We start from the raw sequence: 26,443 nt of genomic DNA, 5'->3' as shown, positions 1-26,443 counted from the left end.
TGAGCCTGTCCTTTTTATATTCTACTTGTACTTTATTGTTTATTGTATTATCTAATGATTGCGCTGTAATTACCACACTAAAAAATTCTATGCATCTGTGAATTGTTGTATATTCATTACCTGTCTCCTATGCTACATTATAGACTTTACTCTCCTGAGGAAGCGGTGAATACCGCGAAACCGGTCGAGAATCCAAGTCACTTTTGCAATCTCTGTTATCACTGGATGCAATTTATGTGGTTGTATACATTACTCTGTCCTGTATCACAACTGTATATGTGATTATTATTGTAATATTTAGATATATATATCTTTTTTAAAAATGGCTTTCTATTAAAAATACAGTTTTTATCCTACTATTTCCCTCCATTCCTTTGTACTAATATCTAACTATCTTTAGTACCGTAATAGTCCCTTGTGTTCTTTTTTTTTTCCTGTGTGTGGGGGGTGGGGACAATTGCCGACAGAAGCAGCGAACTGCGGCTCTCCCCACTTCCTGCCTCCTTTTGTTAGCACTCCTAAAGTAATGGCTTAAAAGGCATACAGAGCACCTCCTTGATAAAGGCATAATTTTTTTATCCAGATATACAGTATGCGCAGTATGGAGTCTATCATACTTACTTTTGTCAGTAATCTGGTGGTCTGGGAATTCCTTTTTATAACATGTTTTTAGTGATTGAGGTGCATTTTTGATGCATTTTTGAACACCCCCACTGTAGTTTTCATGATCTCTCCCACATTTATAAATTGTCAAGTATTCATGTAAAAGTTTTAAAAGGTTACTCTCAGCCACACATCCAGATTCAGACCATCCCTGGCTTTTGAATATGGTATACCTATCAGAGGATGTAAACTGCACAATACAGACTTTAGGAAGCAGACCCACTCGGCTGACATGAGATGCCCTGTAAAATCTCTATATATGTGAATCGAGCCATCAGTGCTCTATCTCTGTCGCCTAGTTGATCTCCTGTGCTGTCACCCCATCACATTCACTTTCTGTGGAGATGATGGGCCGACGCTCACTATGCAAGCATGTTCTGCCATTGTCACCATTAGTAAGGTCCACTCCGAGCAATAACATGCTGGAGAAGAGTACATGTAGACAGGAACAGGTTCATGTACTAAAATCTCGTGCAGCTGTGCATGGTAGCCAATCGGCTTCTAAGGCCTTGTGCACACGAGACGCTGGTGCAAACTCTGCTGAACATGTTTTTAAAAGCTGAAACCGGCATTTAGAAATGCCGTTTTGCCACGTTTGCATGCCGCGTTTAGCCGCGTCTTACCGCGTTTGCGTCTAGAAGCATCTGCAGAGCAGAGAATTACATTTTCCAACCTGACTTTGGTGCCCCATATCTCGGGACCACTTGGTGCTAGGATCCCCAAATTTGGTATGCAAACACAGCGGACCTAGCACTACAACATATCCAAATCCTAGCACCAAGTGGCCCTGAGATATGGGGCCCCAAAGTCGGGTTGTAAAATGTTCCTTTAAAAACACTTATAAACGCAAACGCAGCTAAACGCCGGTACCGTTTGGCATCTGAAACGTTGAAAACTCTGAACCCATTTTTTTGCTTCTGGAAAAACGAGGTTAAACACAACTGCCTAAAAACACCAAAAAACGAGACTGTGTGCATGGACACATAGGATAACATTGAATGGGTTCAGGGGCAGTTGAAAAAAGTGTCCAACTGCCTCTGAACGCAAGTTTAACAGCGTCTCGTGTGCATGAGGCCTAACTTCAGCTTAAATCAATATTGAATTGTTCTACACCACATCCTGGATAAGTGTATAGAAAACCAAGCATAAGCGAGAAAATGGGATTATTATTTTTTTTTTTTTTTAAGTATTGAGTTCTTCTCTCAGAATAAATTTACAAACACATGTATAAATAAAAACAATAATTTTATTACAACATCATGTTAAAATTCATTGGGGTACAAACAACTTAAAAAACAATGAAATGATAAACAGCAACCACACACAACTTTGCAGCCCCCAGAGAGGCACCCCCCCATATGTGGCAAATAGAAACATTTGGACATTAAGTTGAGAGACCATTAAAGAATGAAGTCTAATGGTCATCAATGCATTATTGAGTACGGTGTAGGGACAACCAAGGAAATGTGTAATATAAATGACATATGCACATGTATCAGTGAGGGGTGCGAACTACCCAACGCAGAGTGGTGTGCCGTTGGATATGGTTGCTGAAAGAGAAAAATATCATATAATAGTATAAAGTATATACCAAAGAGACAATCATAATGAATGAAAAAATAGGTAATATCAAGGAAAAATTCACATAAATTAATATCACAGAGAAAAAGACCCCCGAAAAACAGGGCGGGTGAAAACCAGTCTGGTATATGACCTCGAGAAATGTAGCCGTAGGCGTGGAAGGCACCAAATGGAATAAAGTGTGAGATGGTGTCCAGGATTGCAGCCGGGGGATCCAAAAACTGTGCCCAAGAGGGAGGCTGCAAAGGCCTATTCATCCAGAAATAGGGGACCTGTGTAGAATAGTATGGGGGCAATGATGCTATAGGGGAATCCCATATGGCCAGGGAAGGCAGCAAATAATGTGCATATAAATATATGTGCGGGACCAGAGACGGGAACCTGCTCACTCTCCGTCACCGCCTGGGGGCAGCCCGAGCGCCAGTGTGGATGCGCTGGTGTGCAAGGTCCTGTTTTCCGGCAATGGTTCAGAGAGGGACAAGGATGGGGAGAGCCGCCTCGCCATGAACCAACCCATATATGCAATCTAACCATAAGGTGAAACCTATTGCCAAAAAAATGGATCAGATAATGGGAAAGCATTTACTATAGGAAGGGTTTGACACTAACATTTTCGTTAATGACAGGGAACTTAGTCGCCTTCAGCTGGAAGATCCATTTGGTCTCCAGTTGGAGGAAACGTTTATTTATGTCCCCCTCCTCTTGGAGATCATTCAACATGCTCCAAAGCAAAAAAAACCTGATAAAATCAGAGTTAAAGCTATGATATAGGTCAACATAGCGACTTACCATTATGTATTAGATATACATGATCTCTAATAAGTTTCCAGAATGGCCTCTTGGTTGCAAGAACACTTCATTTAGTAGACTACCCCTACTGTCTGACAATTTATTGCATAACGTGGGGTCCAGGACTGTCCATTAGGAAGGGAAATGCTTCTTCCCGTGCGGATCCAATTACAAAAATGTATCTCCCACACGCAAAAGTGCCTCTACATTGGTGAATACAAGGAATAGCAGGGGACCTAGACTGAAGATGGCTATGGTCAAATGGTCCCCTAACAACTTAGTGCGATGGTAGGTAACCTAAGGCTGATGGCCTATATATTTGGCAAATACTGGATCATCTCTCAACAAATGCCAATGTTGTTGAAAAAATGTGGTCATTTGTGTATGGTGCTGGGAGAATCGAGTAATAAGGCAGGTGGTATGGTCAGTATCAGGTTTTTTCTGCGCATATGTCACGAGATTTCACTTACTAAATGCTTTTTTGAATAATTTCTTACTATACTGCAGTAAGCATCTTTGAAGTAATTTTGCTTGGACCAAAAACTCCTCCTCTCTACTGTAGTTGCATTTTAATCTCCAATATTGGCCATATAGTATGTTTTTCTTCAAGGAGCTGGGATGGGCATTTGTAGCATTGAGAATAATGTTGGCAGCAGAAAGCTTCCAAAACAAATCGGATATCAAGTGGCCATCAGAACTGATTAGGATCTTGTCGCACATCATAGTGAAGTTAAGATTACATGTGTTCTGGCCTAGATACTTTATATCAGGCAAACTACACCCCTCTAGATAGAAAGATGATGGCAGATTTTCAATGATGGGATAGCAATCCTACATCATGGTTTGGTAGAATTCATAGGATAAAGATGAATCTTTTGTCAAGATTACTATATTTGTTCAGAACACTTCCTATCTCAATCTGTATGCTGGATCTACATAAGTTCCAGAATAGGGTTTTCAAATTTATATGGGGGAATAAGGGACTGAGGGTGAACAAATGCACTTCGTACACAACCAAAATGAGGGTTGTCTGGGAGTTCCGGACCTTGCCAAATATTTCTTCACAATTGGCACGATTGGGCACAATTTGAATATTTTCACTTAGGGGTGTACTCACTTTTGTTGCCAGTGGTTTAGACATTAATGGCTGTTGAGTTATTTTGAGGGGACAGCAAATTTGCACTGTTATATAAGCTGTTCACTCACTTCTTTACATTGTAGTGACATTTCTTCAGTGTTGTCACATGAAAAGATATAATAAAATATTTTCATAAATGTAATATATGTTGTTCTTTTTTTTTTTCTGCCACTAGATGGCAATAGGTTCCACCTTCTGGTTAGATCACCTATATGGGTTAATTCACAGCTCTCCCTGTCCCTCTCTGAACCATTCCGAGGAAAAAGGATCTTGCACGCTGGCGCGTAAGACGGTGCCGTTGTTGTGTGAAAGCAGCCAAGTCGTTGAAATCTGTAATTACTGCTACTGGAGAGTAACCAGAAGTGACGTAATTGGATATTTTGACGAGTTGGCTCTTTTGACAGAACACCAGCGTCAATACACCATGGGCAGGGTGGGGTGGCGCGATGAGGGGGTGGAGCTGAGCGCCATCTTCCCTATATATTGCTGGATGAATAGGCCATTGCAGCCGCCTTTTTGGCCAGTGTTTTTTGGATCCCCTGGCCACAATCCTGGACAACCATCTCACACTTTTTCCATCTGGTGCCTTCAATGCTTACGGCTACACTTTGAGGTCATTTACCAGACCAGTTTTCACCCGCCCTTTTTTGGGGTTTTTTTTTATATGTGAGTTTTTCCTTGATATTACCTATTTTTTTTTCATTCATTATGGATTTGTTTGTCTCTTTGATGTATATTTTTTTCTTTCAGCAACCATGTCCATCTGCAGCCCACGTGTCTCTGAAGAAACTAATGTGAAACGCGTTGGGTGGTTTGCACCCCTCACTGATAAATGTGCATATGTCTTTTATACAACACATTTTCCTTGGTCTCTACACAGTGCTCAATAATGCATTGACGAGCATTAGACTCCATTCTTTATTGGTCTCACAACTTAATGTCCAAATGTATCTATTTACAACATATGGGGAGTGCTTCTCTGGGGGACTGTAAAGTTGCGTGTGGTTGCTCTTTACCATTCCACTAGTTTTTAAGGGGTTTGTACCCCAATGAATTTAACATGATGTTGTAATAAAATTATTGCTTTTATTTATACGTGTTTGTAAGTTTAATCTGAGAGAAGGACTCAACACCTAAAAAATCTAATTTCTTGCTAATGCTTGGCTATCTAACTTCAACTTGTTCAGTTAACCACTTGAGCTCCAGAAGATTTTACCCCTTTTAAAACCAGGAATTTTTTTTGCTATTCGGCACTGCGCTACTTTAACTGGTAATTGTGAGATCATGCAACTCTGTACCCAAACTAAATGTATATATATTTTCTTCACACAAATAGAGCTTTCTTTTGGTGGTATTTGATCACCACTGGGTTTTTTATATTTTGCTATATAAACGAAAAAAAATTTTTTTTTACTTTCTGCAAAAAAAAAAAAAACATATCCATTAAACATTTTTCAAAAAAATTCTTTATAAATGTTGGCCAAAATGTTTTCTCCTACATGTCTATTGATAGAAAAAAGAAAATCCTAATAAGCGTATAATAATTGGTTTGCATAAAAGTTATATCACCTACAAACTATGGTATATAGATTGGATTTTTTTTTTATACAACTAATGGCGGCGATTAGTGACTTATAATGGGACTGTGATAGTGCGGCAGGGCAATCTGACACACTAATGCCGGGTTCAACTGACATCATCAGTGACATTAATACAACAATCAGTGATACGTGGTCACTGCACTAATGACACTGGCAGGGGTTAACATCTAGGGCAAACAAGGGGTTAAATGTGTGCCTAACTATGTGTAATGTGTGCTGCTTTTACTACTAGATTTAAGTTTCTCTTCCTTGCTTTGCAGGGATGAGCAACTGACAGATTGCTCCCTCTGTACAGAGCTTTTGTTGTTTACCAATACAGAGTTCTGGGCTGTGATTACATACAACTGATCAGCAGGTCCGGGCCGTGAATCGTTGGCCGGGACTTGCTGACAGGCTCCCGCTGTGTACAACTACACATGCGTGCACCAGACTTGGAAGTAGGAAGCGACGTATGAGTAGGTCCCTTTGCCTACAGTAGACCCTCACTCGCAGTACATTGCGGGTGGGTGCCAAGTGGTTAAGCTTTCACATACGGAAGCAGATTGGTTTCTCTGCAGAGCTGTACCAGATTTTGAACTCTCTAATTTTAGTAATTCAACCTTTAAAGTGTCAAAAAAAATTACCAGACCAGATCAGCAGCATTGAAAAATGTGACAATAGTTTATTGTACAAAAGTGCTTTAGCAAAATAAAAGTTATCCAATTAGGGTTAGGATCTACATTATGGTAAACTAAGCAGACTTTCTGAATTTAACATGACTGCAGTATCTGCTACTAAGTCCCAGCTGTTTACTGATTGGTTTCACTTGTTCTTATGGATTTTCTTGTGCTGTGATAGTTTGGCCTCATTCACACGGGTGTACATACTACAGCTTGCACCAATGCAAGGGCTGTGTCTGTTTGCAAGGGAATGCACAAGTGTTTCATGCATCCCTATGCAGGCATTCCCAGTTGAGGACACAGCTGCGGCTCCTAATTTGACAGCAATGCAGGCGCACAGCCCCAAATGCAGACATCGTGTCCATGAATGGGACTGCTTGCATGGGTATACATTAAACACTTGTGTATCCCTAAGTGGGCAACCACAACACTTGGACAGATATTATACTGTAGTACATCTGTTTGAATGAGCCCTTTGACTGTACCCAAATGTTTGATTTTTTTCATTTTTTTTTTGAGACAGAGCTTTCTTTTGGTGGTATTTATCAACCATATAAAGTCCATCAGTGATGAATGTCATGATGTATTCCTCAGGAATTACCTATAATGACATGAGTATCAAATGTTGATAGATTTCAGGAACATAGATGGTAATGTTCCAGTATTCCTAAAACACCCAGGACTATGCTTCTATCAAAAAATGAGGAAAGCTGGGTAGCAGATGTATGAAGGAGATGTGTTACTGGCCAGATCTCCAGGTGAAAACCCAGGAAAAAGGCCTAAGGCCGCGTACACACGGGCGGACTTTTCGACCGGACTGGTCTGACGGACTTTTGACGGACTTCCGATGGACTTTTTAATCTACGGACTTGCCTACACACGATCACACCAAAGTCCGACGGAACCGTACGTGATGACGTACGACTGGACTAAAATAAGGAAGTTGATAGCCAGTAGCCAATAGCTGCCCTAACGTCTGTTTTCATCCGTCGGACTAGCATACAGATGAGCGGATTTTTTGACCGGACTCGAGTCGGTCGGAAAGATTTGAAGCATGTTTTAAATCTAAAGTCCGTCAGATTTTCAACTGGAAAAGTCCGCTGAAGGTCTGGTAAAGCCCACACACGATAAGATTGTCCGCCGGACTCGGTCCGTTGGACCAGTCCGGTCGAAAAGTCTGCTCGTGTGTACACTGCATTAGAATAGAAAACTGATGCAGCCACCACATCTAATGATTGATCACCACTTATCCATTGCTGGAGGAAATCCTTAAAGATACTGCACAGATCAGGAGATCGTGGTCGCCTTCCTGCTTCCGGTCTTGCCTGTCCATCACATCGCTGAGAGTGTGTGTTCCTGCCCTTTTAACCATTGGAGATCGTGGCTTGAGAACCAGTTTTCCATATATGCCTGTTTGACCCACCCCCGCTGGCATTTGTGTCCACGTGTTATGGTAAGAGTACCTACCCCTCCCCTGGGTGATGGAAGCAGAGTCCTGGGTGTTTTAGGAATACTGGAACATTACCATCTATGTTCCTGCAATCTATCAACATTTGATACTCATGTCATCATAGGTCATTCCTGAAGAGTACATCATGACATTCATCATTGATGGACTTTATATTGTGTTATTATGTAATAAGGTTGATTTAATCATTCACTGACGTAACACTTAATTTTGATATATTGTTCATGTGTGTTTTTTATTTTATCACTTTGTTCACAAGGTGTCACCTGATCTTTTGGTGCCAATTGATTAAGGTTACTTTTGTGTGCACTGGATTTATTGTTCAGAGCACTGTTTTATATTATCACTAACACTTTAGTGCTTTTGCCATTAGCACTATATGCAATTCGGCATATTTTGCTGTTGTGCATGTTTACTTTTCCCCCAGTTTACACCTGGGGTATACACGCATTAGTAGCGCTGCACTTTTATATCACATTCTCTATTTACAATTAGTCTTATTGTTGGTGTTAGCAGCTCATTATTTTTTATCACTAGTAGCGCAGTAATTTTTTCCTTATAAGTATTTATCAACCACAATTTTATTTTTTACTATAAAAAGGTAAAAAGGATCAAACATTTTTTATGATTGGTCATCATAGAGATTAAATGACACAGAACTGCTCAGATCACTGTCTTTAAACCAAGCTGTCCAATAACGGCTCGGTTTACAGCCTTGCAGGTGATTTCTGTAGCTGTTTTTTTTTTTAAACAAAATTGGGGAAATAGTTTAGTGGTTGAATAGAAATTTCAGACATCAAATTAAATCAGACCATGAGTCCCTAATGCATTCCAAAACACTGCAGCTTTTTTTTTTTTTTTTTATTTCTCTGCAATCAATTGCAGTCACAGCACACACGCACCTCACAGGGTCAGTAGGTGGACAATAGCAGTGTACATCCTCAGGCCTATGCTGTAATTCATTCTTCCCTTCCTTCCTTCCAATTTGATGGGTCGCTGTGAGAAATGTTTGTGTACTGCCACTTTTTACATCAATCTTTCTGGAGGCAATGAGAATGCTGCAGTATTAAAGAAGGTGTTTTTTTCGGAGATATCCCAGATTACCCACAAAAAGGACTTCTGTAAATTGGTCTGTACACTGCAGCAAAACCTGTATTTAAAAAAAAAAGAAAAAAAAATTGCACCTTTGTGTTAAAAATCAATATTGTAATGAACATGCCACACTTCTTAAATCAGCAATATAAACACATTTTTCTTAAAATGTTTGTAACCCTAAAAAAAAAGAAGTAATCTCCTGTTCCGTTATAGCAGGTTAAACAGCACAGTGCTTGTGCTGTCTAACCTGCCCATCTTCAAGCTGTAAAAAACCTGTCTGATCCTGCCACTTCCTGCGTCCCCCTCTGTGTCCTGACTATGAAAATCATGGCTGCTGATCCCTGACTACTGTGGTCAGTTTGCGTGTCTCCGTCATCCTCAGCTCTCCTCTGTCCTCCTCTCCCCCTCCTCTCAGCCTGTCAGCTCCATGTCTGTGTCTCGCCCCCCCCCCCCCCCCTTTCTGCCACTACCAGTAGTTAAAAAACAAGTTTCATAATTGTCACTGGCAGCCCCACCTGTTTTATCCAGGGATAATGTACTGTATAAGTTTTTTTTTTTTATAAACAGAGCCTCTAAATACCCTTTTTGCAGCTACATTCAGTCCGGTCACGTGACTGCCAGCTACTCTGCTACTCCGATCCAGGGCTACAACAGGAGGAGCCAAGCAACCATGTGACCTCCCCGACTGACGTCAGATGGAGATCTTGGCCCCTCCCACTGTAAACCTGAATCGGAGTAGCAGAGCGGCCTGGAGTCACGTGACCGGCCTGAATGTACCTGCAAAAAAGGTATTTAGAGGCTTTGTTAATAAAAAAAACACTTATACAGTGCATTATCCCTGGATAAAACAGAGGGGCTGCCAGTGAAAGGGATTTGAAAGGTAACAACCACTTTAACTTAAACGTATTATTATTATTATAATACAGGATTTATATAGCGTCAACAGTTTGCGCAGTGCTTTACAACATGAGGGCAGACAGTACAGTTACAATACAATTCAATACAGGAGGAATCAGAGGGCTCTGCTCGTTAGAGCTTACAATCTAGAAGGGAGGGTCAAGTTGAACAAAAGGTAATGGATGTGGGGGATGATCAGATGGAGAAAATGAAAATACAGTTTTTAGGTGTGGGTAGGATAGGCTTCTCTGAAGAGGAGGGTTTTCAGGGATCGTCTAAAAGCTAATAGAGTAGAAGATATTCGGCAAGTTTGTGGTAAGGAGTTCCATAGGATTGGAGAGGCTCTGGAAAAGTCCTGGAGGTGAGCATGGGAGGAAATGATGAGGGAGCTACAGAGCAGGAGTCTTGAGAAGAATGAAGAGAACGAATAGGTTGGCATTTTGAGACTAGGTCAGTGATGTAGCTGGGGCAGAGTTGTTGAAGGCTTTGTAAGTAGTTAGTATTTTGAATTTAATTTGTTGGGTGAGCGGAAGCCAGTGGAGGGCTTGACAGAGAGGAGTAGCAGACAGAGAGCGATTGGTGAGGTGGATGAGGTGAACTTAAAAGTAAACCAAAATGATTGCTGCTTTTATCATCATTTAGGCTATGTTTACACATGCGGCTGTTACTGCCATGCCTTTAAAAAGTGTTGGATCTCTATTCAGAGGCATTTGCAGGGTGGTAAGGAGGCAATAATTCACCTCCTCAACACATGTTTCAACTGTGTAAATGTCCCACCACTGTGCCAGAACCACCTGTGATCGGTTTGCAGGACTGCCCCATTTGCAAGTTGCGAATGGGAGCACATCAGGGAAGATAATTTTCTGGCACAGATGCAGCATGTGTACACACCCATCAGCTGACTTTGCAGATTAAAGTGGTTGTAAACCCTTACAGACCACTGTTACCCACAGGTAAGCCTAGATTAAGGCTTACCTGTAGGTTTCAAGAAACATCTCCTAAACCTACATGGAAGACAACAATATTTCCAAAAGACAGGTAGACAACGGCGTGCAGGCGCACTGAGCGTGCCGTCTCTAACGGCAATCCTGCCGTCTCTAACGGCAATCATGTCGTTAGTGGCGGCACCATCGCGCATGCACGGGAGTGACGTCATCGTGGCTCCGGCCAATCACAGCGCCGGAGCTGCGATACCCGGAAATAAGATGGACGCTTCATAGGAGAAGGGACAGCGGTGACATCGCAGGCTCCTGTGTCAGGTAAGTGACACATAATGGGCTACTATGTGATGCATAGTAGCCCATTATGCTTTACCTTTGCAGGGAAACAAAGAGGAAGTAAACCCATCAGGGTTTACTTCCTCTTTAAAGGGAGGGGGCAGTAAAACATGCCTCAACCAGATGCTTTTACTGCCCACCAAATTTAAGTGACCGGATTTAGGCTCCTATGCAGCAGTGAGTGCACAAAAAGTACTCCCTTGTGCTGTACGTTCCCAGCATTCAATGCACCTGCCCATCTGTGAGTTGATTGGTGGACATGCTGATAAAATTTAGCAGCATTTACATACTCACCATTCTACCTCAGCAGGACAGAGGAGAAGAGAGAGAGGTACCCCGTCTCTGCCATAACACACATCAGGGAAACTGACAATAGCCAGTAGGAAAGCCAGATTCTGTTCAACAAATCGGCTCCTTTTCTGTTTGCCCCACCCACCTGTTAGCCAATTGGTTGGCTGAGTTTCCTCAGGTGCATTGAATGCCGGGACTGTGAAATACAGAAGAGTACTTCTTGTTTGCTCATTCCTCTACAGGAGTCTGGATGGTCACTTGCTGATGATGTAAGCACCACCATTTTGTTTGATTTTAGCAACTGACTTAAGTTAAACAGACCACGTGAAAATCTTAATTTATGTGGAAAAAATGTATATCATGTAGTGTGTGTATATATATATATATATATATATATATATATATATATATATATACATATATATACTATTGCTGAATTAATAGAGTTTCTAGGCTCATTACAATATTGTTTTCTAACACAAAGCTGCAGTTGTCCTTTAAGGCCTGGGCAGGTATGGTGTGCTCTCTGTTTACACCTCAATGCCTCACCTCGAGCAGAGGAAAAAACATTACTCTTGCAGTGGGGCACCCCTCGCACTGCAAGAGCTAAATAATCATTAAAGCAGAACTAAGGGGATCAATACTCACTCACCTTGTCCCGTGCATCTTCTCCGGTGTGCCAATTTATTGGCATCTTCATTGGCTGGCACGGGATGATGTCCGTCCTGCACATGCACAGGAGCTAGTTATTCCAGAACACAGGAATCGAGTCGGCTGCTGTAAGCTGAGCTGCGCATTTCGAGCTCAGTTTACATTCTGGGATCGCTGTGAGCAAGTAGGTAGATCACTTCTACAGTATAAAACCTGCCTACTCACAGTATGTAATAGTGGTACTTATGTTCCCCTCCAAATTTTGATGTAGAGAAATAAACAGTAATTACTTGCTGTAAACTCAGTCTGGTAGTGTCTGTAGAACCCTTCCTCTAAAGGGGGTTGTCTTTGGTGCTCTATCGGGTAGTCACAATCTAATGCCGTCACAGGCAAAATAGGACCAGCCATCCTGCATTAAATATGAGGACAGCGAGGGCCAACCCAGAACGAGAGAGGGAAAAAGCATTGGAGCCTGCTGGAATGAGAGGTAATGTAGGTATTACAGCTTGTTCCTCTACACCTGGACTTAACAAACATTTAACTCTTGTGGTGTAAGGGGCCCCAAGGGTAAAGGTATTATTAAAAAAAAGTTCAGCTTTAAAGTGGTAGTAAAATCTAAATGTTGTTTTTAATCTTAAAGCGGAGTTCCGCCAAAAAAAAATAAAATAAAAGTCAGCAGCTACAAATAATGCAGCTGCTGACTCTTAATAATCGGACACTTACCTGTCCCAGAGTCCAGCGATGCGGGGGAATGAAGCCCCACTTGTCTCCCCCTCTTCTCTGCGGCACCGGCATTGTCACTGTGGGCGCCCGGCTGTGGCTTCACAGCCAGGCACACACTGAGCATGTGCGAGCCACGCTGCAAATAGCCGGGCAATCTTCTGGGACCTGTGACATGTCCCAGATGATTGCCGAGAGGAAGGGGGGAGAGGTGAACTTCCTTCCAGCACCACGGTGCCCCGGGAGGAAGCGGGAGCTCAACCCTCTAAAAAGAGGGTTTCCGCTCCCCTCTCAAAATAATGACATGCCAAGTGTGGCATGTCAGGGGGTCACCTTCCCTTAAAGCGGAAGTTCCATTTTTGGGTGAAACTCCGCTTTAATGCATTCTCTGCATTAAGGTAAAAAAAACCTTTAGGTACAGTGCTTCCTCCAGCTTCTCCTAAATACTCACTGGAGCCCGAACTCAGTCTCTCAGTCCAGTGCTGTGCCTAAGGTTCTCTCTCTGCTCTCTCCCTTCTGACAGGACAGATTGCTAGCAGCAGGAGACATTAGCTCCTGCTTCTGTCAATCAAATCCAGTGATAAGGGAGCAGGGGGCGGGGCCTGAGCTGCACTGTTTGTGACTATAGATGCACACAGTGAGACTCGGGAGCAAGTCAGCATAAGTACCCCCCTAGAAAGCGGCTTGCTGGGGGACAGGGGGAGGGACTCGAAGGCAAAAGGAGCCAGAATGGCCAGCAGGGGCCACAAAAGAGGAGGATTCCGGCTGCTCTGTGCAAAACCATTGCACAGAGCAGGTAAGTATGACATGTTTGTTACATAAAAAATGAAAAAACAAGACTTCAATATCACTTTAATGCCGCATACACACGATCGGACTTTCCGCCAACAAAACCGTGGATTTTTGTTCGAAGGTTGTTGGCTCAAACTTGTCTTGCATACACACAGTCACACAAATGTAGGCCAACGTTTACGAACGTGAGAACGCGGTGACGTACAAATCGTACGACGAGCCGAGAAAAATGAAGTTCAATAGCCAGTGCGGCTCCTTCTGCTTGATTCCGAGCATGCATGAACTTTTGTGCGACGGACTTGTGTACACACAATCGGACTTTCCGTCAACAAAGTTTTGTTGACGGAAAATTTGAGAACCTGCTTTCAAACATTTGTTGGCGGAAAGTCCGACAACAAATGTTCGATGGAGCATACACATGGTCGGAAAATCCGACAGTGTGTACACGGTATAAGGTTTAATTTTCAATTTTGGAGATTTAGCAGATTTTTAAGATGTTTCCATGAAACCCCTAAGAATTCCTGTGAACTGCCCCACTGCTTATAAGCATGATGTTCTGTGAAATCTGGAGAATACTACTGCACACAGTGCCCATTACATTGAGTTCTGCTTCATATCCCATACAGTGCAGTGACGGCATTCGCGGGAGCGGGAAGTGTATATGCTTTGAGAAATATAAAGGAATTGCTTGCCATATCTGTTCTGATCCCAATAAGCATGGAGATGAATGCGAAGAAGGTGAGAGAAATGTGACTCTAAAAGTTTGTTGAGCTGTTTGTTATTTTGAACAAATACAAAGTGTCTTTAAAAAAGTTTTTTTTATCTGTACTGCTCCTTGTCAGCCAATGCAAATCACTCCTCTGCAAACGATTGGTGTTGTTTGGCTCATTTCCCCAAAGTAGTATAGAAATACAGAATAAAGCATGAAATAATCACTTGACTGTAGCAGTTCTTTGTTGGATCACAGCCAGCAGAAATACATTGCCATAATTATTTAGCTCTGATCATAGTGCATTTCTAAAAAGTATGGAGCTTGACAAACAAATTTGCATTTTATAGGAATCCTGATTAATAACACTAAATCAACCTCTTCCAATTCTTTATTCTGCTATTCACCAAATAGGTCACATAACAAAAAATAAGACAGGGATTATAACAACTTTTTAGTCTTTGCTGATGATGTGATTCAAAATGAGGGTATTATGTTTACATTAATTTTTGGGTTATTAAATGTTATATTAGATACTTGTTAGGATGTAGAACTGAAATTTCCCAAATCTGAGTTGGTGTTATAATGTGCATGCGTTCATGGTGAAGTGGCAATGAGGGTCAGTTTATGTGGCCATAGTTATGTGCATAGTAAGACTGATTTAGAATTTCAGCTAAGAATAATTTTTCCTTACATTTCATTTTGAAACTACTTGTGACAGGCTGCGGTGAGACACAGAACTCACTTACTTCCCCTTCCCATCTCAGATACCCGTTATGTTTGTCTTCCTGTGCAAAAGCTTGCAGAAAAACTGAAGTTTTGCATAAGGTTTAAAATATATGTTTTGCAGAACTTGTCTTGTATCTAAAACGTAGGTTGACTTTTAAAAAGTTAAATGTTTGTATAACGGAAATATTCGCTTGTGACGCAATTACGGAAATTATATGTACACTGTGTAAGCTGTAATTGACACACTTGGCATCCAGACGAGAGTCGGGTCAGGTGTCCACTTTGGCCAGTGGAATAAAAGTGAAATAAAACTCCCTTAAACGAGTCCTGTGTCTAGCAAAGTCATTTACTGATATTCTGCCTACTACTTCATTTGGTGCATTTGGCCGTGGGGGGGATTATCGGTGTGACCTGTTGAGGCCGGTGGCACTGTTTTTCCACCAGACCTACAAGGAGTGGTCTGAGAGGCCAGCCTTGTAGGCTATATTGTAGCCTCAAATGCGCCTTCTAGAACTGTTATCTAGGAGACTGCGCTGTGTCCCATTTGGGGGCCTGCTGTGGACGACCTTGGTAGCATCAAAAGGACCTGGGAACCTGAGAAATAGATAGCTGGAGCTCCAACGGGAACAGGTGAGAGTCTTTTTACTTTTGATTTTGGATAACAGTCAGACAGCCAGCCAGCCTCTCGTCAGATCGAGAGAAGGGAAGCCTGATCACCTTCTGAGAGGAACGTCCCTCCAGATGATTGTGCATCTTTCGGATGAATTGTCAGTCAGTCAGTAATTTGTCCCCACCTGTGTCGAGTATTCAGACCCCTTACTGAATTCTCATCGTTTACCCTACCTTCTGTGTTGGTCTTGGTGTCTCTAGGTTACGAGTATGGGTGGGAAACATAGTGTTGAATCTCCCCTACAGTCCATGATCTCCAATTTCAGGAAGGGATTTTCTAAGAACTGCAATTTAAAACTTAGTCCTGAAAAATTGGTAGCATTGTGTGAGAAAGATTGTTCCCTATGGAACGCGGTTCCCTCCCCAGGGAACCTGTGACTTAGAGACCATTGACCGATTATTTGAGAATATTATGTCAGACTCACAGAAACATGACTAAGATGCACCTTTCAGGAGGAATGTTCATCCGGATGATTGTGCATCCCTCGGACAAATCCTCAGTCAGTCATTCAGCTAGGAGGAACGTCCATCCAGATGATTGTGCATCCCTCGGACAAATGGGAGATAAAGACCTGCAGTGGATACAAGCCGCAAAAGAGGAACAGTGCAGAATTATGGTTATGACAAGAGTAGTACCACAGACTCACAGACTAAAAAGACAAAACACATATATTCTCAACCCGAAGAGACAGATCAGCCACCCCCCCCCCCCATATGTAGAGGAATGAGCCTCAGACAGATACAGGTCAGAGCCATGTCCAAATGCCCCGTCCAGTAGACAGGAGGACTCAAGTTGTTGTCCACCTGCATTAGGTTCAGCAAGTTTGTCAATGCCTAATCTCAGTAAACATACTCATATTAATACTCCTAACCGTAACACTCTGGATATAGGCAGGACAGAAATAGGGAACTCAGTAGTAGCCAATGGGCCCCCTAATCAAGTGCCCACTTCCACTCCGAGAAATCCCGATGCAAATGGCCAGACCCTTGCCCTGTCTTTCCACATACCTCTGCAAATGCCCCTAAGGGAACAGGCGGTGGGGGTACATCGGACTCTAGTTTACACCCCTTTTACCACAACAGATTTACTGAACTGGAAGACTCATAACCCTATTTGGTCAGACTGTCAGCAACTTTTATTGACCCTTTTTAAAACTGAGGAGAGACACAGAATTAATCAACCAGCGCAGAAGTATATGGAAGAATTAGGAAAAAATCAATGGGACCCACCGGGTTGGCTTGGGGACCATTATCCACGAACAGACCCTCAGTGGGACCCAAATGATAAGGGGGATATGGATAAACTTCACCTTTACCGGACAGCCATTATAGAGGGGATGAAGTCAGCTGGCAAAAGACTCACTAATCTCTCTAAAACTAGTGAGGTCCTCCATAGTGGTGGCCTGCATCAGAATAAAACGCTGCATGTACATTTTAGTATTAGCATTGCAGCAATTAGCTTTTTTTTAATTAATATTAAACATACAACATGCAATCTGAAGTTGTCAAGTAATTGACTTTTTCTTCGAAGGTGATAAATAAACAGTATTTAAAAAATAACTTCACTGTTTAGACCATGTTACATGGTACACACTTTTTAGGGGGTGTCTGCCTCATGAGTACACATATAGAAATGAAACACTTACAGGGGTTCTAAACCTATTTCACAGTATTAAAACTTTGTTTTTGTTTTGTTCTTTTTTGTTTCCCCTAAGTCTGCCGGACCTAGATTTGAAACATGTTTTAAATCTTTCCATCGGACTCAGTTCCTGACGGAAAGCCTGTTCGTCTGTATGCTGGTCCGACGGAAAGCCGTTCGTCTGTATGCTGGTCCGACGGACCAGATACGACGCAAGGGCAGGGTATTGCATCTCGTGCTCGCTGCAATAGGAAAAACAAATTTTCCTGTTGCGGCGAGCGCGGGGCATACCAGGCCCTTAGGTCTGGTATGGATTTTAAAGGGAACCCCCTACGCCGAAAAAACGGGGTGGGGTCACCCCTAGAATCCATACCAGACCCCAATCCGAGCATGCAGCCCGGTCGGTCAGGAAAGGGGGTGGGGACGAGCGGGCGCCCCCCCCCCTCCTGAACTGTGCCAGGCCGCATGCCCTCAACATGGGGGGGTGAGTGCTTTACGGGAGGGGGCGCCCTGCGGGGCCCCCCCACCACAAAGCACCTTGTCCCCATGTTGATGAGGACAAGGGCCTCTTCCCGACAACCCTGGCCGTTGGTTGTCGGGGTCTGCAGGGGGCTTATTGGAATCCAGGAGCCCCCTATAATAAGAGGGCCCCCAGATCCCGGCCCCCACCCTATGTGAATGAGTATGGGGTACATGGTACCCCTACCCATTTACCTAGGGAAAAAGTGTCAATAATAAAACACACTACACAGGTTTTTAAAGTAATTTTAGGGGGCATGGTCGTTGACCACGCCCCCTTATGCCGTCACATTCCCAGCATGCCCAGGGACTGTGACGGCATAAGGGGGTGAGGTCTCCGCCTATATAAGTCACATTGGAGCGCTCAGAGAAGGAAGAAGCCAAGAAGCCCAGAAGTCCGGGCCTCCGCTGGCAAAAGAGCAGCATGAAGACAGCGGAGGAGCCGGCAGAAGAACTGGAACACCGGGAGAAGAGGCCAGAGAGAGCGGAGAAGAACCAATTGGATGCCGGGAGAAGAGGAACCGGAGGGACCCCCGAAGTCGGAAGAAGACCCCCGAAGCCGGAAGAAGCCCCCCCCCCGGAGCTGTCTAATAAATTACTTTAAAAACCTGTGTAGTGTGTTTTATTATTGACACTTTTTCCCTAGGTAAATGGGTAGGGGTACCATGTACCCCATACTCATTCACATAGGGTGGGGGGCCGGGATCTAGGGGCCCTCTTATTATAGGGGGCTCCCGGATTCCGATAAGCCCCCCGCCCGCAGACCCCGACAACCAACGGCCAGGGTTGTCGGGAAGAGGCCCTTGTCCTCATCAACATGGGGACAAGGTGCTTTGTGGTGGGGGGCCCCGCAGGGCGCCCCCTCCCCCAAAGCACCCACCCACCCATGTTGAGGGCATGCGGCCTGCCACAGTTCAGGAGGTGGGGGGCGCTCGCTCGTCCCCACCCCCTTTCCTGACCGACTGGGCTGCGTGCTCGGATCGGGGTCTGGTATGGATTCTAGGGGCGACCCCTCGCCGTTTTTTCGGCGTAGGGGGTTCCCTTTAAAATCCATACCAGACTTAAGGGTCTGGTATGCCCCACAACGGGGCTCACAAGGTGTCAATCTGGCCGATAAAAGCGGCGAGATTGACTTCCTTTTCTAGTCCCGTCGTACCTGAGTCACGTTCAAAATGAACGGACTTGTCCATGTGTGGGCAAGTCAGTTCATTCTGAAAGTCCGCCGTAACTCCGGCGAAAGTCCGTCGGAAAGACCGTCGGACCAAGTCTGCTGGAAAGTCCGTTCGTGTGTACGAGGCATTATGGTTACACAAGTGCAAATAAAATCCTGACAACGGGGGTTGTAAACCTTCCACTTACTACTAGAATGTTTGGTTTTTTGCAGCCTTCTTTACTTCTTGTTCTCTCTGATACCCATCTATTAGGAAATTGGTAGAAAGTGATTTCCCTCACATCCTTTTCTATCTGATAGTGGTCAAATAGACAGAAAGTGAGGAGACATCTACCAAATGGCCCGCAGTGGCAACTAAAAAGTTGACAGATCATCTAATACTTACAGCTCTTATTTACAATGGAAATAATTTATTCTGGAGTTAAAATGTAATGTCCATATTGTTTGTTAGTACCTAATGCCTTATTTTCTTTGTGGGTGCAATCAGATTGCAGGTGCATGCACGGAACATGTGATAACCGCCCAGGAAGTAGAGGGGTGTGCCAGGGTGGAAGATGCAAAGATGGTTATGTGGGAGAATTCTGTGACCAGCATTCTGAGCCATGCAGATCATTAAATGCGACACAATTTTGCCATTTAAATGCAGTCTGTGTATCTACTGATAACACTACCAGGTAATATGTGTATTGTTGTTGAAGGACGTATCCAAAATCTAAACGTTTTCTATTTTATGATCTCTTAATATGCAGTAAGGACCTTTTGGCCTGCAGATGCTAAGGACCAATTTATGTTCCACTTTGTTTTGACACTAGGATACAGCCCCTAAACTGGGTGTTGGATTTACCAGTGTTTGAAATAAGAACTGTCTCTGTTGCCTCCTTCACCCTCAACCCTGCTTTAAAAAAAACTGAAACATACCAGTTGCCAAAGCCATGACAGACCACCCCTGTTTCAAACATTTTGATGAAGGATGCCCATAATATGAAATGTCTTTGAAAACATGTTTCACAGCTAGTTGTGTGCAGTTATTTTAGTCATAATCCTGAAAATTATTGCTTGATAAAAGATTTCTGTCCTCCTTAGATCCTTTTTTTTTTCAGCATCCCACAAAATGCTTCTGTCATCCATAACCTTTTACATCTGTAGCACTCCTCCTCTGGGGGCAGTGGGGAATGACCCCCACAGTAGTGCAGTAGGCTGACATATCTTAGGGTGGATCATTGGCAAAATATAAAAGTAAAACTATCAGTTGAGTGTTTATAGCATATTCACTCAATAAAGTCACTAAAAGAGGGGTAGAGATAGACAAAAATAGCAAAATATCTAAGACCTTCAGGTAGCAGCAAAATTGTTGGTTTCCTTTCACTATCAGGATTCCAATAGTAATTGGCCCTTTGAGAGAAGCCTTCTAATAGTAATTGGCCCTTGGCCCTTACGCAAGCATTCACAGGTATCTTAAAGGCACATTTTCTTGTTGAAAAGCTGGACATGAGTAGTGCGCTCTCTCTTTCTCCACCCCAGCAAAGCTGAGCTCAGCAGTTGCTGCAATAGGTGGAGAGAGAAAGCACTACATATGCATTGTTTAACAGAAAGGAAGCACACTTACTGTATTTCTGTAATGCTGGGGGTGAGTGTCCAACGTTTGGCGTATCAAGTAACCTAACCAGGAGGTGGGGCATGTAACCAGCAGGGGGAGTACAGGCTTTGAGGGGTGCCTACAATTATGACAATTACATTAAATTTTATTTTTTTATTTATTTCAGGTACTTATATAGCGCCATCAATTTACGCAGTGCTTTACATATACATTGTACATTCACATCAGTCCCTACCCTCAAGGAGCTTACAATCTAAGGTCCCTAACTCACATTCATACATACTAGGGACAATTTAGACAGAATCCAATGAACCTACCAGCATGTCTTTGGAGTGTGGGAGGAAACTGGAGTACCTGGAGGAAACCCACACAGGCACAGGGAGAACATGCAAACTCCAGGCAGATGGTGTTGTGGTTGGGATTCGAACCAGCAACCCTTCTCCCTTCTTACTGCTAGGCGAGAGTGCTACCCACTACACCACTGTGCCGCTTCTAAAGCCCAAACTTTTTTTACCCTAATGCATTTCCTGCATTAAAGTAAAAAAATGTTTAGGTAATGCCCCCCCATGCTTACCTGAGTCTTCACTCAATCCAGCACTGTGCCTGTCTTTAGCAGCTCTCTCCCACTCTCACAGGCTTTGCTGAGGCAGCGGTCAGACTTTGCTGTCATTCAAATCCTGTGACGAGGGAGCGGGGCAAAGCTACGCTGTCTGTGTCTTTGAACGCAGGCAGCGAAGCTTGGGCTCGAGCCCGCAGGTGTGTCACAAAAGGGAGTGGCTTCCTTTGTTGGAGTCAGGAGCACCAGCAGGTGACCTGAGAAGAGGAGGATTAAGGCCACTCTGTGCACACTGTGCAATTCCAGGTAATTATATCATGTTTGTTATTTATGTAGCACCCCCTAGCGTGGCTAGAGTGCTAAGGATAGGATTTTTGTTAGTGTGAGGTAAATTCAGGCTTGGCTGGTAGCCAAGCCTTTGTTTTTTTCTTGGTCAGGTATGAGTAACTCAGGCTGGATGATTCAGCAGAAGCATCTCTGGTGACTCCTCACTGCTTGCTGGAAACTTGGAGAAGCCGTTTGGAGGGGTCTAGGAGGAGCTGGCTGGAGTGTTCTGAGGGCCCTGGCCAATCCCCAACAGATGGGTTGGCAGGGGGCAGGCCCCCTAAAATACTCATGGTCAGCCTAGCTGGGGCAGTGGGAGTTCAGGTGGAAGAAGGAGATGGGATTTTAGGCTTTCGGAGGCCTTTGACAGTAACCCCCTAGTCGGGGGGGGGGGGTGAACTCAGGCCTGGGCTCGGGTGCAGGAAAGGAACCCCTCTTCATGACACACAGGGGGATCCTGACCAGGAGGGACGGGAGCATGGAGAGGACAGCAGGAGAACACTGCCGAGCAAATATCCAGGGAGGAAAACAGTCAGGAGGGCTGGGAAATGTTATAGTCAGAGAACTGAGAGGCATGCCTGAAGGGATTGTGTACAAGCAGTCTGGGATGGATGCACAGTCAGTCTGGGGGGACTGTGGAGTCTTATCCAGGAGGGCTAGTGAAAGGGGGAGCTGCAGCCAGGCGGGCTGGCAGTGTATGAAGAGGTGGTACTGGGAGCAATAGACACAGGAATAGGACAGCTAAGCACCAAAGACCTCTGTTTTTGCTACATTACTAAAGGGGCCTGCGATCCCTGCCTGCAAAGGGAATTCACTTGGATCTGACTGAGATTGTGTTGAATCAAACTGTCAGTGCTTGCTGGTCCTGGGAGATGTAGTTCTACAAGCCAGTCTGTGCTGGAGGTAGAAGAGAAGTTTGTATATACTGGATGTATATAGTTTGTGTTCCTGAAGATTTGTTTGCTAATCAAGTGGGCATCCCATAAGAACCCTTACTCCATCCAAGTTTAATTCCCCTAAATAAGAAAAAAAACAAGGCTGCAAGGACTGATTTTTGTTTTAACAGTGAGTGGAAAATGTATGTGCCTGGCTGTGCAGTGTGGGAGATCCCCATATTCACCAGCTGCTCCTGCGGGGGTAGCACTACATCTATGAAAAAAAGTACTTTACAATCACTTTAAACAATATTTTGAAAAATTGCACAGTTCATTTTAACCAGCTAGGGCTTCTTGTCTGCATGGGCCATTTTTACAAAATATGAGTTTAGCTTTCAAATGTTGAGCAGTAAAATGTAGAGCAGCTTCTCCCAAGCTCTCCAGGACACTCTTCAACATAGCAAAACTCTTCTAAATGTGCTCCATACATACATTCCAGACTCTTTTTTACAGGTGCTCCATATAGGTAGCCATCTCTCAGTCTAGCTCTTTCTGAATATATCCTCCAGGAAGGCAGCTTAGATTCATTTAGGCCTTAGCACAAGCTCCCAGCTAGAGGAAGGCCCAAGAAGAAAATACTTCTTCACAGTGACATCCTCCCCCAGCAGCAGCCCAAGAAGAAAGGACTCTTCTAAAAGGTTTCTCCATATATTTTATCCCTTTCCCTCAGCCCACACCACTGGACCAAAACCTTCAGTGATAAGGCAGATAATATTCATAACTCATACATTGTTTATCTCTCAGGCTCCATTCTCACTTTGTCATGCGACTTTGGACATCAAAGTCGCATGACAAGTCGCAACCCATTCTTTTCAAAGGCACCCATTTAAATCGGTGCAACTTAATGACTTTTGATGTGTCTTTTGTCCAGAAAATGTAAAGTCTCATCAAAGTCGCACCAAAAGTTGCATCAAAGTCATGCTCCAAAGTCACACTGGAAATCGTGTGACTTTGGAGATGCGCTAATGCGAATAGAGCCTTACACTAACCACTGGAGACAACTCAACAGCAGCAGGCAGAATTAACCAATGAGCTTAGGAGAGACCTACAGAGCACAGAACATATTAAAAAAAGCTACGGCTTGCTGTAGCCCAATGAAAAACGCACAAAATTTAGCTTGGGATACTCCAGTTTAAGGAAGAATTCCTACACACCTTATTTGCAGTGAACATTTTGTAGTATTATATAATGTAACTAAGTGCAGCACTATAAACAGCTTCCGACCTATAAATTATATAAAATCACTTATTAAATTTGATTACCCAAAATACCAAATAAAAAGCGCCAGTGCCTTATTTGCTCAGTACATTGCTACAACCATAAGTAAAGTGCTGCCTGTGTTTCCTTATGTGCTCGTAAACTGCAAGTCTTAAAACAGAGCGGGGAAATATTGGGAACTACTATGCCCTCAAATCTCCTTATAAATTTTATCAATACTTAGACATGTGCATTCGTTTTCATCCGAATGGATTTTCGTCCGAATTTCAGGTATTTTCGTTATCGTTTCAACAAATGATAACGAAAGTGCAGAATACGAAAACCGAAAGATCCGACATAAACAAATGCTTTATTTTCGTTGCGACAACAGTTTGATGTAGATAGAAGATTCGACATGATGATGACAATAACAATCTGTGTCTATCGAACCTGTGATCGAATGTGCCTAACCTTAACTCTATTAGTCCAAGATTATTCGACTTAGAGAGAGAAAAGAACGACAGAGAGAGAAAAGATCGCTGCTGGAATTGGGTGGGGGAAGTAAAATAAAAATAATGATGATGATGAATGTTATTGGCTGATTGTAACCAAAGAGGAGGAGCAGTAAAATAGCTAGAACTAAGTACACACGTACAGCCAACTTACTTTCACTTACAATTTGCTAGCAGAGAGAGACACACACACCGAATCATTTCAGAAGACAGTCAATCATAGCTGGTCCGTTTGTCAGAGAACCTGAATTATTTAGCAATTAAGCATAAAGCACAGCAGCAGAACAATAGTGAAGCAAGCTACAGTTCAACTTAACTTTTTCATAATAATCTGCTGCTATTGTGTTAGTGTTGTGTACTTGATAGTGATACTAGTGTTGCTAGTGTTGTGATAGCCTCAGAAGCTGCCCGTGTTATGGGGGGGGGGGGGGGGGGATTTATTATTATAGATTCTATATTATAATGCCATATCAATATCTGACACAGCGTCGGATGCTGCGCCCGCCATTGCACTTGGAGATTGTGAAAGTTGGCTGACTGTTGGGGTAGAGTCAACATGAACGACGAAGATTCGACAAAGCAACGAAAAACATACAACCGTCGAATCTTTGGCTTATGGTGTCTGTCGAAAGTTCTAAGAAGATTCGACGGAGCAGCTAAACTGTGCGACGCTGCAATCGTACATTTCCGGTCGAATGCATCCGCCCATAGGCTATAGAAAAATTCTAATGTTGGTTGACTAGTAAAATAATTAATAAATATAATTATTACTAGTCATACAACATTAGAATTCTACTACAGCTAGCTTGTAGGCGGAAAATTCAACCGGAAATGTACGATTGCGGCGTCGTACAGTTTAGCTGCTCCGTCGAATCTTCTTAGAACATTCGACAGACACCGTAAGCCTTCAATGACAGATTCGACCTTAATTAATTTGGATTTTCAGACGAATGCAATTTTTAACGAAAAAACGAAATAAATAAAAACAAATTTCGGGAGTAACTAAATAAATTTATTTTTCGGACGAAAACGAAATTCCGAAATGAAATATTTCAGTGTGCACATGTCTATTAATATTTACTAACCTAATATATACAATTTTCTTCCTTCTCTGTTGCATGTCATTTCAAAACAGTTGTCATAATTGTCCCAAGAGACTCATATCAGGTGGCATGCAAACCACACAAAATAGCGACACAAAATATCCACAGAGCTGAGTGGACCCATTGCTAAAAAATATTAGTATATATTAGTGTCCAGAATAGCTCTAAGTAATTCACTAACAATTATGCACCAATATTAGCATGAAAAACTGTTGCAAACAAAAAGATATACAGTACTGGGTACTATATCAAAAATTAAAAACCCTTTGGGGTATAAAGTGCTACAGACCTTATTTAAGTATGAGGTCCACCAAATAAGGTGGACCCCTCTGAGGGGGAGTTTTGACAGACGCAGAAGGCTGTTGTTTCACACAAAAAGATTCACACACATTGTGAAGGGGATTGCACAGCTGGAACATGTTGGGGACAATGTTGTGAATTGATATAGTTTATAGGTAGGTAGCGGTTTATATTGCTGTTCTTAATTACATTATATAATTTAAGTGGCTTTTACAACACATTGGGGAAGATTTACTAAAATTGGAGCACTTATATTCTGGTGAGCTGTGCATGGTAGCCAATCCACTTCTAACTTGTTCAATTAAGCTTTGACAATAAAACCTGGAAGCGGATTAGTTTCTATGCAGGGCTGCACCAGATTTTGCACAATCCAGCTTAAGTAGAGAAAATAAACACTGTACTCGCAGAAGTTATACACAAAAACAGTTATACGTTTTGTAGTAACTGTGAGAATAACATGTTTATGTGTGTTCATTGTGTTTTTAGGCAGTTTGAAAGATACAATTATACTACTTAAAATTGTTATTCTAGTAGATATCCACATTTAATTACTATCATTTTATTCTTATTACCGTATATACTTGAGTATAAGCCAAGTTTTTCAGCACCTTTTTTGTGCTGAAAATGCCCCCCTCGGCTTTTACTCGAGTCAGGTTATCTGCCACCATGTCAGTATTGATGCGGGGGGAAGGAAAGCCATATTACGCTGTACATTGTCCCCTCCGATTCACAGCAGGGCTGTGTGTATAGGAAGTCTATGCCGTCCCGCCTCCTTCTCGTCCGTCCGTGACGAGGAGGAGGCAGAGCTTTGTTACAGTGGCTGTGTGTATAGAAAGCCTGTGCTGTCCACGTCGTCCCGCC

At 43.0% G+C, this 26,443-nt stretch overlaps 1 protein-coding gene and 1 long non-coding RNA gene across 3 annotated transcripts in view; one reads left to right on the top strand and one right to left on the bottom strand.

The window, feature by feature from the left end:
* The window catches only part of STAB1 (stabilin 1), a 508,133-nt gene that overhangs the window by 179,573 nt on the left and 302,117 nt on the right, over window positions 1-26,443 (top strand). For both annotated transcript variants that reach the window (XM_073592448.1, XM_073592449.1), the window contains 2 exons: window positions 14,249-14,360; window positions 19,546-19,732. In XM_073592448.1, the coding sequence (XP_073448549.1) occupies window positions 14,249-14,360; window positions 19,546-19,732 (299 nt within the window). The remainder of the gene's footprint in view (window positions 1-14,248; window positions 14,361-19,545; window positions 19,733-26,443) is intronic.
* LOC141103154 (uncharacterized) lies at window positions 8,098-26,373 on the bottom strand. The gene is made up of 3 exons (XR_012235256.1): window positions 26,295-26,373; window positions 16,155-16,301; window positions 8,098-9,049 (listed from the first exon to the last, which is right to left on the bottom strand). It is a non-coding gene; the product is annotated as an uncharacterized lncRNA (long non-coding RNA).

This window comes from Aquarana catesbeiana, linkage group LG07, assembly GCF_042186555.1.
Source record: "Aquarana catesbeiana isolate 2022-GZ linkage group LG07, ASM4218655v1, whole genome shotgun sequence".
Classification (NCBI taxonomy): Eukaryota; Metazoa; Chordata; class Amphibia; order Anura; family Ranidae; genus Aquarana; species Aquarana catesbeiana.
This window is presented reverse-complemented; position numbering and strand designations above follow the sequence as displayed.